The sequence below is a fragment of the Bubalus bubalis genome, chromosome 9 (genome assembly GCF_019923935.1).
Source record: "Bubalus bubalis isolate 160015118507 breed Murrah chromosome 9, NDDB_SH_1, whole genome shotgun sequence".
NCBI classification, from domain to species: Eukaryota; Metazoa; Chordata; class Mammalia; order Artiodactyla; family Bovidae; genus Bubalus; species Bubalus bubalis.
Window position 1 is genome coordinate 52344667 of NC_059165.1, and position 13320 is coordinate 52357986.

At 38.4% G+C, this 13320-nt stretch overlaps 1 protein-coding gene across 5 annotated transcripts in view; it reads left to right on the plus strand.

The window, feature by feature from the left end:
* Window positions 1-13320, plus strand: part of JAKMIP2 (janus kinase and microtubule interacting protein 2) — a 192773-nt gene that overhangs the window by 154184 nt on the left and 25269 nt on the right. For 4 of the 5 annotated variants that reach the window (XM_006069400.4, XM_044947511.2, XM_006069402.4 and 1 more), the window contains exons 12-17: window positions 434-496; window positions 3003-3101; window positions 4306-4404; window positions 6523-6576; window positions 7650-7715; window positions 10943-11011. In XM_006069400.4, coding sequence (XP_006069462.1) covers window positions 434-496; window positions 3003-3101; window positions 4306-4404; window positions 6523-6576; window positions 7650-7715; window positions 10943-11011 — 450 coding nt within the window. The remainder of the gene's footprint in view (window positions 1-433; window positions 497-3002; window positions 3102-4305; window positions 4405-6522; window positions 6577-7649; window positions 7716-10942; window positions 11012-13320) is intronic. The other variant, XM_006069403.4, reaches the window with a different exon arrangement.

Sequence of the window (13320 nt, forward strand, 5' to 3'; positions counted from 1 at the left end):
CTTAGCCTAGAGTGATCATGAACTGCTAAGACCAAGACCCACCCCTCAAGCTGCATTCTTTGCCTCTATGCTACATTGATGGTTCTGCATTTTAATGTTTTCCATCCATATGTATCTAGCCTGTGTGCATTCTGACCCCTTTCACTTTTTGCCTGTGTGGTCACTTCTGAGTCCCCAGAAGGCTGGTCCTGGATTATTCAGACTGAAAAAGATAGGGTTAGCGAGTGACAGTGCAAAGGGGGTTAAATTTTCCTGGCAACTTTGGCCCCAACATCTTAGAATGAGGAGCTGGCTGGGGTGAGTGACATTTACCAGTCGCTGGCAGGCAAACAAACCGGGTGGAGAGAAGACAACTCTGGCAAAGTGGTTTGACGACACATGCTCTTTCGTGCCACTCTGAAATGCTGACTGCGCGATATTCTTTGTCAAACAGGATTCTCACTGGGTAGAAGATAAACAACTTTTCATTAAGAGAAACCAGGAGCTTTTAGAAAAGGTATGTGGGGCGCAACACCCTAATGGGGCAGAGGAGAGACTGATGAGAGATCCAGGAGCAGCAGGGGGTCCTCTCAGGAGTGGCACAGGGGCTAGGGGACGGGGAGGCTTTTCCGGCTGTGCTCCCCTCTGCTGCGTGCCCAACCGCATCTCTGTCCCTGCCATCACCATCAGTTGAGTGGCCCGTGGTGTGCATGGCTCTGTGCTAGGCATTGTGCCGACTTGAAAGATGTGATCCCTGAAACCTATTGATTTGTTGCATATATATATATACTGTATATTTACTGTACATATATATATACCCATATGTACACACATCCTATGTGGTTGTCCATCTACAAGAACACTTATGAATAGGACTGATGATTTTGTATAAGGAAGTGACTCCAAGACATGCTGCAACCTAGCATTTACTGGGTTCTCACTGTTAATTTTTTGCTAATCTTGGCTGCTTATTTATGTATTTATTTTATGAAAGAACATTTCAAAAGATACATCCAAAGCACAAAGGAGCATGTCCCAGAGGTTGTTCAACAAATCAAGTTACAGAGGCATGGTTTTGGCCCAATAGATAGAATTAATTTGGGTTAGCTGAATGTAGGCTTTTGATTTAGGGCAGTGAAATACAACAGAGATCATTTTACATTCAAACATGGCTTTTCCTTTGGTATTAACATTTGCTTTTGATTATGTGAAATGATTACAAAATTATCTTATATTATTCTTGACAAAAAGAGAAAGACCATGTGAGTAAGGGAAGTAATTCTTAAGGGGGACGCAGAGTTATGTAAAAATTATTTTAGAATTGTTTCTACCAATATTCACTGGCCTTGACAAGTAATAAAAATGAACTGCAACACCCTGGTAAGCATGGAAAGGGAAAGAAGATGGTTGTCCTCCCTTCCCACTGGTCGTGTCTCACTTTCTGCATGATGAGAGACAGAGCTGATGTATAGAAGCAGGGTAGGTATTCCAGGATTGAGGACTGGTACTCTCAGAAATGTTAATGATCCCTGTAAAGAAACTTTATGGACACTGGCCCTAGTTTTTGAATTGCAGCCACCTGTGAACCATTAATATGATGACTAGTGCTACACACCAGATCCAGGAATTTCCCCAAATATCCCATCTCTGATCTCAATCCAAGGTTCTAAGAAATAGTCAACTTATAAAAACTTTCGAACGTTTACTAAACCACAAAAATCTAGTGTAAAAACCTTGGTTGACTACATAAATTAATGTCATATAGTATCTCACTTCCCCCTATATTTATTTTTCTATATCAGGAGCCAAAGTGAAAAGAGAATTTTAGTAGTCTCCGAGATGCCCAGTAGTAAGTGTTATCACACTGTTTATCATCTAAAAAAAATAACTCCCATTATGTCTGTCTGATTTCCTTTAGTCTATAAAGGAAATTTTTGAGCCCAGCCTTCTAAGAGTAAAAGAAAACCAAAGCGACAATAAAACCAAACACTCTACTTCAGGTGTTTACACTTGAGAAAGTAAGATTTACTCTAGATTAAAAAGCCCTTGATTTTTTATTTCTAAATTCAAGATTTTAAACAGTTACTGTACAGAAGGCCCACTCACCCAGCTAGTACTGAAGTCAGCGCCAAACCGATTGCAGACCATGGCAATGTTCTGATGCCTTGTGGACATGGGTTCTGTGTATATATACAGTATATATACAGGGCAAGGCAGCTTTGTACACAACAAACTGAATGGCATACTTCATCAGGTTATACTAGACACCCTACAGGAAAACCCTAGGGGAAAACAGAACGGAGAGGTGTCATTTTGGATTGAGGAGCCAGGGGAAGCCTCTTATGGTAGGAGATGTCATGGAAGTGTAGGATTTCCTCACATAGAAAAGGAAATGGGAGAGCCCTTCTCAGGCCGAGATGAGCCGACAGAGCTCCTGGAGTAATCAGAATATAGGGTAGATCTGGGTTTCTAGATCCAAGTGCATGTAATCGCATGTGAGTGAGTGTGTGTATGTATGTAGACACGACAGTGATAACACCTAAATATGATGAGCATATTATTAAAGATTTTTATTTCCTATTGAGACTTTGGCTTTATTCTGAAGGTAACTAGAAATCAACAAAGTTTTGTGTAGGATCAGAGCTGTCTTATAAAAAATATTTCTTCAGCAACTTGTAACTCCAGAAATGAGAGTTGTCAGTCACCATTGTTTGCACCATATAATCTAGTTCTTGGACACTGTCCCTGACCACATGGGACAGATTCATTTTTCACAGGGTCCCTAGACTTGATCTCAATGAATGGAGTATCCTCCAGCATTTTCCTCTATGACCCAAACAATTCAACCAAAGGATAACTAGAAGGAAAGCCAAAGATTTATTTTATTCACATGTACTTGGGATTTTTTCTTCATGATCTAGATGATTTATTCACTGAGTAAATGAATGCTGTCCATGCTTGCTTTGCAAAGTTGTAGATGCTTTTTTGCAATGTCCACCTAACTTGAGGATTTACTTTATTAGATAGAAAAACAAGAGGCAGAAAATCACCGGCTCCAACAGGAACTACAGGATGCCAGAGACCAGAATGAGCTGCTGGAGTTTCGAAACCTAGAACTAGAAGTAAGGAAATGATGATGATGCTAAAAATAATCATAACAATTAACATACACTGATCCCACTCTATGTGTGAGGTGCCAAATTAAGCATTTCAGATACATACACTCACTGGACCTCACAGCCACAACCAAGATTTGACTGAGGAGGCAACTGAGGTTAAATAATTTGTCCAACTCCTGTGACTAGTCAGTGGTGAAACATTGATGCAACTCAGAATTATCTGCCCAGATACTGTACTTTACAACATGGTTGCCTTTATTAATAAGACTAATGAATAATTTTTAAGTAGTCTAAGTAGATTTCAAACTTCATAAATATTTCATTTCTTTTACATAATCATTTCCATCCTCCATTGAATTCTGACTCATAAAATTTTCTTTTATATATTTCAAATTAAATTTCAAAATGTACTATATATAAAAGTATTTTATTGTTAGACCCTTGAATTTGTAAGTAAACTTTTTATTCTGTAATGCATTATTCAAAAGGCTAAGAAGCAAAGTAATTTGTTTTAGGAAATACTCTGGTTAACCTAAGTTTCAGAGTCTATATTTTTAAAGTAAAACATAATCAAATCAGATTCTGATTGTATCATGCAGAATCTGGCTTAGGGTCTGGTTGAAGTATGCTGATATGTAAAGGATAAGAAAATTTCCCATTTGATTTCTCTGTTACTTTGCCAGCAATTTCTTCTTGAAGATATTTCACATTAGGTTTGAATAATACCAAACATTAGGTTTGAATAGAGTTTGCAGTTGGTATGCTTCAGTGAAGAAGTCATTTTGGTAGCCCACTTATCTTACTCATCAACCTTAAGTGAACTGAATATGCAAAAGGGCCCTGAGCTGCAATAAAGCTTCATGGTCAGAAGAAGATTCTTTGTGACACCTGAAAGCTCTAAATATTCATACAATTTAAATTGGAACTCTACTTCCCACATTTCCCTGATCAAAAATTTTGCAAACCTGGATGACACGGTGATAAATTCTTCTCCTATAACTCTCCGTTGACTAATCAGTTCTTTTCCATTACATTTAAGCATGAACATCTTGAGTTCAATTTCCTTTTTTTTTATTTTTTTTGCCAAATGGCATATTGATAAACTGCTGAAATAGCATAGAGAACACAGACAACTGGTTTAGTGATTAATCAGTTGTTGCTTTTTTTTTTTTTTTCAATTCCTATATATTCTTCACTGTATTTCAAGGAAAGAGAGAGACGATCCCCTCCATTTAATCTGCAAATTCACCCATTCTCAGATGGTGTGAGTGCTCTCCAGATCTACTGTATGAAGGAAGGTGTCAAGGTAGGCAGATGTTTCCTTGTGTGTGTTGTAGACAGTAGACAATCTGGGAATTGGAAAAGGGGAGATTGCTGGTCACCGTTTGGTCTTTCAGTCACTGGGTGTCATTTTGATACAAACCATGTAGGAACTGAAAATAGTCACATCTATGGGAGAATTAACAGAATGTACACAAATAAATGTGTGACAGATATATGAACAGTAACAGCAAAAAAAAAAAAAAAATAGGAAGCAATGATTATTTTAAAAAGAGTGATATAGAATCAAAATATGTGTAAAGATAATTACCCTTGATCATCTAGAGGAAATATTAAATAAATTCAGTGCTTGAAGAAACATATTTCAAGGATGCCAGATAAAAAGGTATTTGTTGTGCTGTTCTGATGGCTGTGGAATTCATTATCTTGGAATTTCAGTATTAGAAGAAATCTAGAAATCATCTCACCACCGTCTCTTTTGTTGTGAGTGTTTTAGGTAGGATTTCCCTTTTGGGTTTCCCTGGTGGTTCAGACAGTAAAGAATGTGCCTGCAATGCAAGAAACCCAGGTTTGATCCCTGGGTGGGAAGATCCCTCAGAGAAGGGAATGACTACCCACTCCAGTATTCTTGCCTGGGAAATCCCACTGACAGAGGAACATGGCAGGCTACAATCCATGGGGGGTCACGAAGAGTCAGACACAACTGAGCAACTGACATACTCCCTTTTGGAAGGCTTTAGGGATTATAACATGCTGTTCACTTAGACATAGTATATAATTTTATTTTTAGTGATATTGGAATACATTTTAAATGCTAAGGTCTAGTGGAAGCGGCTCCGTCTCCTGGAAAATATATTGTCCTTGCATGTGACAAAATCACATAGCAGCTCTCTGTTCCAGATGTAAGGCTAGGAATCCTCCTGCTCGTGCCTTCTGCATGGCCCCTCCTGCTCCCACTCTGACTGCCAAATATACCTGCTTTAGTTGCCTTCTCTTTACCTCTGAGACTGAGCTAGACTTTTGTATTTCTGCCGATAGAGGTCTGCTATACTGTTATCTATGGGCTTCCCAGGTGGTGCTAGTAGTAAAGAACCCACCTGCCAATGCAGGAGACTTAAAGAGACTTGGATTTGATCCCTAGGTTGGGAAGATCCCCTGGAGGAGGGCATGGCAACCCACTCCAGTACTCTTGCCTGGAGAATCCATGCACAGAGGAGCCTGGAAGCCTTCGGTCTAAGGGTCGCAAAGAGTCAGACACAACTGAAGTGACTTAGCACACACACACACATACTGTTATCTGAACATAAGTGAGAGGAGAAAGTGGTACTAATGGAGAAATCGGGTAGAAAATTGTGCTTCCTTGACTTCCATCATAAACCATTCTCATGTTGTTTAAACTTCTGGCCTTCCTGGGCTACATGAAGATTTGTAAACCAAAGCAGTTTTTTGATTCAACTCTAAATGAGAAGCACTTCACCTGTCTTTTCCTTAGATGTTTTGTTTTTAAATAAATCACAGACAACCTAATCCAACGTATGTAATTTATACCCAACAGCACTTTAAATAGTGCAGTTGCTTCAAACTGACTGGGGTGAAGCGATATCATAAAAATAACCTGTTTCCCATAAATGGAATTAATACTAAATACCCCCCAAAATGAAACTGCCCTATAGCTTTCTATGCAGCTGTCAAAATCTCAACCAGGTCAGATCCCATGAATTAGAGTGAAATTGGCTGGTTATTTAAATTTATTATGTTACTTTTCTTTATACTTGAAATCTATCACAGTCGGAACAAATTTTCAATAATCATGAGAAAAAAATTTACTGAGAAAATTTTGAGTTCTTATACATCCTAGACCGTTTTATATACAGTCTCTTTATCCTCAAATCAGCCTGTGAAGGAGGAATTTATTATCTCCATTTTGCAATGGGCGGAATTGAAAATGCATTGTTAAGTTTTGCCAGGTTCACACAGCTCATAAGAAGCAGAGTGGAAATGTAAAACCAGTTGTGACTGATTGAAAACAGCTCAAGGAGGTGCAGGTCTTAAAATGTCCTCTCTCCTTTAAGGTTAGGGCACTGATAGAATGGTTAAGCCACTGTTGCACCTTTGACTTGAATGCAACTCCTTGATTTTGCAGGATGTGAATATCCCTGATCTCATAAAGCAGCTTGATATCTTGGGTGATAATGGGGTAAGTAATGAATAAAGTGCAGTAGAAATATGAATTTGTCTAAAGAGAAGCAAGAAATACTTGCCAATGCATCATGTGTAAAATAAGAGCAAGTGAAGAGAACTCTACTCAGTAATTTGTAATAACCTAAAAGGGAAAAGAATCTGAAAAAGAATATATATGTGTATAACTAAATCACTGTGCTGTGGACCTGAAACTAACACAACATTGTAAATCAACTATACTTGAAACACATACATACTTACATACATACCTAAATTGAAACAAACTTAAAAAAAAAAAAAGACAAATGAGACTCCAGGTTCGCTTAAGCTTACACATTCCGGAAGAGAATCAACAATTTATCAGATCACTCAGTTTAAGGATTATAAGGGTCTCTGCAAGGTAGTGGCAGGAGTGGGAACGCAGAAGGTGCTTTTCTTGGGCAGGTTTCAGGTTGGCATGCCGGCAGCATCAGTGGTGATTAAAGCTAATTACCTTCTAACTGTTGCTGGGGGGCATCCGGCATAAAATTAATCAGTCATGCAGTTGCAAATACTGCTAAATAGTAGGGTTGGTGGCAGCCCCATAAAAATGGACCAGGAAACTATAATCCTTTCTCTTTCTGAAACACCTTCCTGACAGGGTCAAGGCATATTAATTCGGTGGGAGGACCATTCATTGAGATACTCAATGAATGACACATGTAGGTTGAAATAGTCATGCTATTTTTTTCCCTGGAAAAATTATCAAAGCAGAGAACAAAATCAATTAAATCATATCAAACTGCTATGAAGAGATTACTTTTTATTTCATTTTGGTTTCTGCTTTTCTTATGACTGTTAATGAAGTATGTTTACAGTGAAACATAAAATCAAGTCAGGACTAGAGAGAGATAAAAACATCACGTTTAATGTACTTTTTACAGGTTTTGAATGAACTCTTTGTTAGGAATTATTACTAAATAGAATAGACTGTTTGTGAATGTTCCATGCATGTATATGTGGCAGGTAACTTAAGTAGTATTTTCTAACAGTGTAAATGTCAAAAGTGTCTTCAGCTTATTTTCTTTCTCTCCCCCTCACCCCGCACAGAATTTAAGAAATGAAGAGCAAGTGGCTATAATTCAGGCCAGCACTGTGCTGTCCCTGGCAGAAAAGGTAATAAATTGTACTAACATTCAAATCATCTCAGTGTCTGACTTAACACCTGGGGTTGAAGGACATTCTCTTTGCACCTGATTTTGCATTATTGAATACCTAACAAATATTTTATTCTTAACCCAGCTAGAATGAGAATATACAAAATAAGAGTCTACACACTGATTTGGAGTGGGTACTTTGAAGCCTCTTAAAAATATACTTATGTAAAAATGCAAAACCTGAATTACATTACTGAAGCCACTGTTTTACCAAGCTGGGAAACCAATAAGGAAGAAGTTTTCGTTAAGACGTGGAAAATTGGAGCAGCATGGCTCTTTCTACGGGTTTTTCCTTGGATGTGTACATAAACAGTTGTTCCAACTGATTTTGTAACTTGGTGGTGGCTCCCTGCAGCCTCATTCAGAAAACGTTAACTTGGGGACGGTCAGAAGGGCAACTCTGAGCGTTCTCTCGCCCCCTTGTGTTTAAATCTGGTAAATGCAAGGGAGAGAAAAAGGAAAGAGCCAAGTGAAGAAGCCTGGTAACTGGCTGTATTCGGGGTGTCTTGAAAATCGGCACATAGTTAACTGGTGCACACAGTTGGATAAAGTGAGAACTGTCGTATAAGTTCCTTGAGGTTTTTTTTTATTTCATAAATGCATAAAAATCATGTTGTAAATTAAATGAAACCATGAGCAAGCATTCACCTTGCTCCAATCTAGTTTAGTTACTCAAACAAAATAATGACATCAAGAAAAAAATGACAGAGGTAAAAAGATTTCTATAACATAAAAAGGTTCTTAAGAAATATTGAAACTATCCTTTTTTACATCTTGATTCAAGCAAACCAAGTGTGAAAAAAACATTTTGCTGAAAACTAGGGAAGTTTTAATATGAACCAGGTATCAGATGATAAAAGGAATTAATGTTAAATTTGCAGTGTGGAAATGGCCTTGTAGTTGTATTCTTTTTTAAGACCTGGAGTGTTAGGGATACATCCTGAAGTATTTCATGGGAAATATCTGGAATTTGTTCTTTAACTCTGTCTACATATACATATTTCTACCCCTTGGTCCTTACACGATTGGTTTTGTCAAGCTTTCCCTTCTTCCCTTTTTTACCTTTGTCTGGCTAAATATTAATCATCAGACCCTCCCATACATGGGGAAGCCTTCCTACTCACCCAAGTCTAGTTAGGTCTTCTTTCTCTGTGTTCCTACAGTGACCTGTGCTTCTGTTACCCTAGATTTTAACAACTATAACACAAACACCTTTTTTCTTTTTATTTTAATTTATGCTGTTGTTCACTAGATTATGAGTTCCATGAGGGCAACTCTGGATTCTGTTTTTCACTCTTTGTTTTCCTAGTTTTCCAGCCCAGCATATTTAGTAAGAGATCAATCAGCATTTACTGAATGAGTGAATTCATGAAGACACTGTTCCAGTGATACAATAATAAAGAAAACACAGTCTTACCACCAGTTCTGCTACATTTATTTGGCAGTGATAGCCAGAGCATCTCATCCAGTTGGGGTTGTAAAGGGATTTTCTTTATTGAAAGAAAAGTCACTTTAGGACTGCAAAGAAAACTTGGGAAAGTTTCTATGAAAGGCAGAGACTACTTCATTTGACAGTTCTCTTAAAAACATGATGTACAAGAGAATTTGTTTCTCAATGGTAAGTGGGCAGCAAGCCAGAGGAAGCATTTTAATAAAACTGGGTGGTACACAATTGCAATATGAGGCTGTGTACAAGAAATCCATGACTTTGGACTGAAATTTGTTTCATGAGGGAAGTTCTGTGTATGTTCAAGAGCTGAGAGACTAGCATCTCTCCAGTCTCCATGTCTTTTTGTATTTCCCCATGTTCCTTACAGCCAAACAGCTGTTAGTGGCAGCCCTTGTGAATATCAAGGCTTTAATATATAGAAAAATGTTCAGTACACTGCATAATTTATCACAAATAAACCAAGAAAAATAGCGAGTAGTGACACAAATTTCTAACAGTGCAGAAGTACAAAAATGAATGTTAACAAAAAAAAACTAGAATCCTGTTGAGTACCTAGTAGATGCAATACACTGTGAATAGGGCCTTAGGTTAATTGCCTTCTTTACTCTTCACATTATTATTAATCCCATTTCACAGATAAGAAAGTTGAGACTAAGAGTAACCAGGTAATGTTTCAAGCCCACACAGCTGTGAAAAGCTAAGATTGGGATTAGACCCAAGGTAGCTGGGAAAGATTTGAAGGCAGGAGAAGGGGATGACAGAGAATGAGATGGTTAGATGGCATCACCAACTCAATGGACATGAGTTTGAGCAAACTCCCAGGAGATGGTGAAGGACAGGGAGGCCGACAAGGAGGCCCAGCAGTTCATGGGGTTGCAAAGAGTCTGTCATGACTTAGCAACTGAGAAACAACGAAGTTGATCTCTAGGACCCACACTTAATTATTTTGCCCGGTTGCCTCCCTGGGGGATAAGTTGTTGGTTGACTTCGTAAAAACCCATTATAATAATTTATTCTCTGAAACCATATATGTGGTAGGCTCACACTATATTATTCGAAGTCTGAATTTATTCAGGGTATTGATCAGTGCTAATATTAATACCATCTAATGTTTATGTTCTAATACTTAGAACAATATATTCTAAGTATTAAAAAAGTAAATTCTCTGTGTGATTTAAAATGTGTCTCTACTCAACAAAATGATTCTTCAACCTGTAGCTGTGATCAGTTTAATATACTGAAAAACTGCCATTTCTCCATCTCACCGGTTGTTCTTTCTTTCCTTGTGCTCCCTCCAGTCATGGAGAATTAGACATACCTTCAGCTTGGAACTTGCCCCTCACTTTTGCCTGGTCATCTCTGACTCATTTTTTACACTTCAGTGCAATGTCACTTCCAAGAAAGCCTCTCATGGCAATCTCCAATGAGGGCAAATTATGTGTTTCTTATTCACCCTCACATCCCTGGTACCTAGCACATTGCCTGGCACATGGTGGATAACAATGAAGGCATTTGTTGAATGAATAGTGAATTAATGAATGAGGGGGAAATTATAAACTTGCTTCTGAGCTGAGAGAGAAAATGCACCAAGATAAAGTGCACTTAGTAGATAGACTAAGAACTAAAGTTCTTAGTCTACTTTCTGAGATAGCAGAAAAAACAGCAGCTCAGGAGATAGTACCATCTAGACCACATCAAGCAGTCATGTCAAACCCTGTGTCTGCTTCACTCCATAGTGGATCCAGCAAATTGAAGGAGCAGAGGCTGCCCTGCACCAGAAAATGATGGAATTGGAAAGTGACATGGTAAGTAAAGATGAGGTATCATAAAAACAAAGTATAATTGAAATAGCCCTCAATTTCAAGCTATGTTCTCTAAAAATGTCACATTGTAATTTTGTAGTATTTCCAAAACTAATGATGAAGAAAATCCAGTTAGATGTTTTTTTCCTTAGGCTAAATAATTTTTATACCATATATAATTATAATAAACATTACAGAAATGATGGGTATGACTTTGGTATTGAAAATCTACAAGCCTTCTCGCTCCCGTTAAGATGGCTGCTACTAAAAACAAAATAGTAACATGCAATGATGAAGATGTGGAGAAACCGAACCCTGTGCAATATTGCTGGGAGTATAAAATGGTACAGCTGCTATGAAAAGCAGTATGCTTAGTGATTGCTCAAAAAATTCAAAATGGAATTACCATGTGACACAGCAACACCACTTCTGGGTATATACCCATAATAATTGAAAGTGGGCTTTTGAAGAGATTTTTGTGTTCAAAAGCAGCGTTATTCACTATAACTTAAACATGGAAGCGACCCAAGTGTCTATATCAGTGGATGAATGGATAAGCAAAATGTGGTATATACATCCATGGAATATTATTCAGCCTTTAAAAAGGGAGGACATTCTCCTACATGCTACAGCATGACTGAACTTTGAGGACATATGTTAAGTGAAATAAGTCAATCACACAAAGACAGATGCTGTGTGAGTCTTACTTACATAAGGTACCTGGAGTAGTCTAATTCATAGAAACAGAAGACACAATAATGGTTGTCAGGAGCTAAGAGGGAGAAATGGGCACTTGTTTAATAGGTACAGAGTTTCAATGTTGCAGATAAAACGAATCCTGGAGATTGGTCTCATAACCTTGTGAATATACGTAACACTACTGAACTGCACACTTAGAATGGTTATGATTATAGAGTTTATATTCTATGTATTTTGCCACAGTTAACTTTTGTTTAAATCCCCCAGCCTGGGAATTGGTCCTTATTAACAGAGAGCAATGCATAGAATTTTATAATAGTACCCTCATTACTGCTGTCACTATTACTAAAAAACAGGCAGCGATTCCTGTTAGGTTGGAAGATCTTATAGTAAAAACAACTTGAATTTCTATAGCATGTGACAGCTTGCAAATTTGTAAAATTTGCTGATATTTTACACAGAACTTACATTTTACCAACCGGTTAGGCTCTAAAGTCAAAAGATTTAACAAGCACTGTCTATATTCAAAATACCCTCGAACACTTTAAATACAAAAATTTTAATTAGGCAATCAGATTGTTACAGGCACTGTTCTAGGCACTGGAGCTCAGATGTAATCAGCTGGAAGTCAACAGCAAAACTGCATGCAGACATATGCTCTCTCGAAATCAATACAGAACTTCTGTGGTGGTGCAGTGGATAAGAATCCCTGCCAATGCAGAGGACCCGGGTTTGATCCCTGGTCCAGGAACACTACACATACTGCTGAGCAAGTAAGCCCATGTGCCACAACTACTGAGCCTGTGCTCTGGAGTCCAAGAGCCGTAGCTGCTGAAGCCCGTGTGCCCTAGAGCCTATGCTCCGCAACAAGAGAAGCCACCTCAATGAGAAGCCCATGTACCACAACGAAGAGTAGCCCACGCTCACCGCAACTAGAGAAAGTTGAGGTGACCCAGCACACCCAAAAATAAAAAATAAAAACAGGAAAAAAAAAGTTGGTGCAGTCAAGTTTACCTTCAGCATTGGAAGAGACCCTTGTTCCTTGCTAAGCATACAAAGAAAGCATTAACTTGTGCTTAGGGCTATGTTCTGTACAAAGATATATTTTTTAATGCAAATGACAGGATGCTTGAAATATAAGAACCACACAGAAACTGAGGACAAGCAAGGTAATATCAGCTTTACATCTCCTGGATCACCCTGGCTTTATAGCAAGAGCAGACACTCACTCATTAAGTAGCAGTGTGGGTGGAATCGCTCCCACTCTCTGAATTACTATCTAGCTTTGCGTTTGCTAATGATACACAGTTGAGTTTGAATAAATTAAGTTTCTTATTATACAACTCTGCTCTATTACATTTCATAACATTCTTATAAAAATATACTATCATAGTATATTTACATGCTGCTGCTGCTGCTACTGCTAAGTCGCATCAGTCGTGTCCGACTCTCTGCGACCCCATAGACGGCAGCCCACCAGGCTCCCCTGTCCCTCGGATTCTTCAGGCAAGAACACTGGAGTGGGTTGCCATTTCCTTCTCCAATGCATGAAAGTGAAAAAATAAAGTGAAGTCTCTCAGGCGTGTCCGACTCCTAGTGACCCCATGGACTGC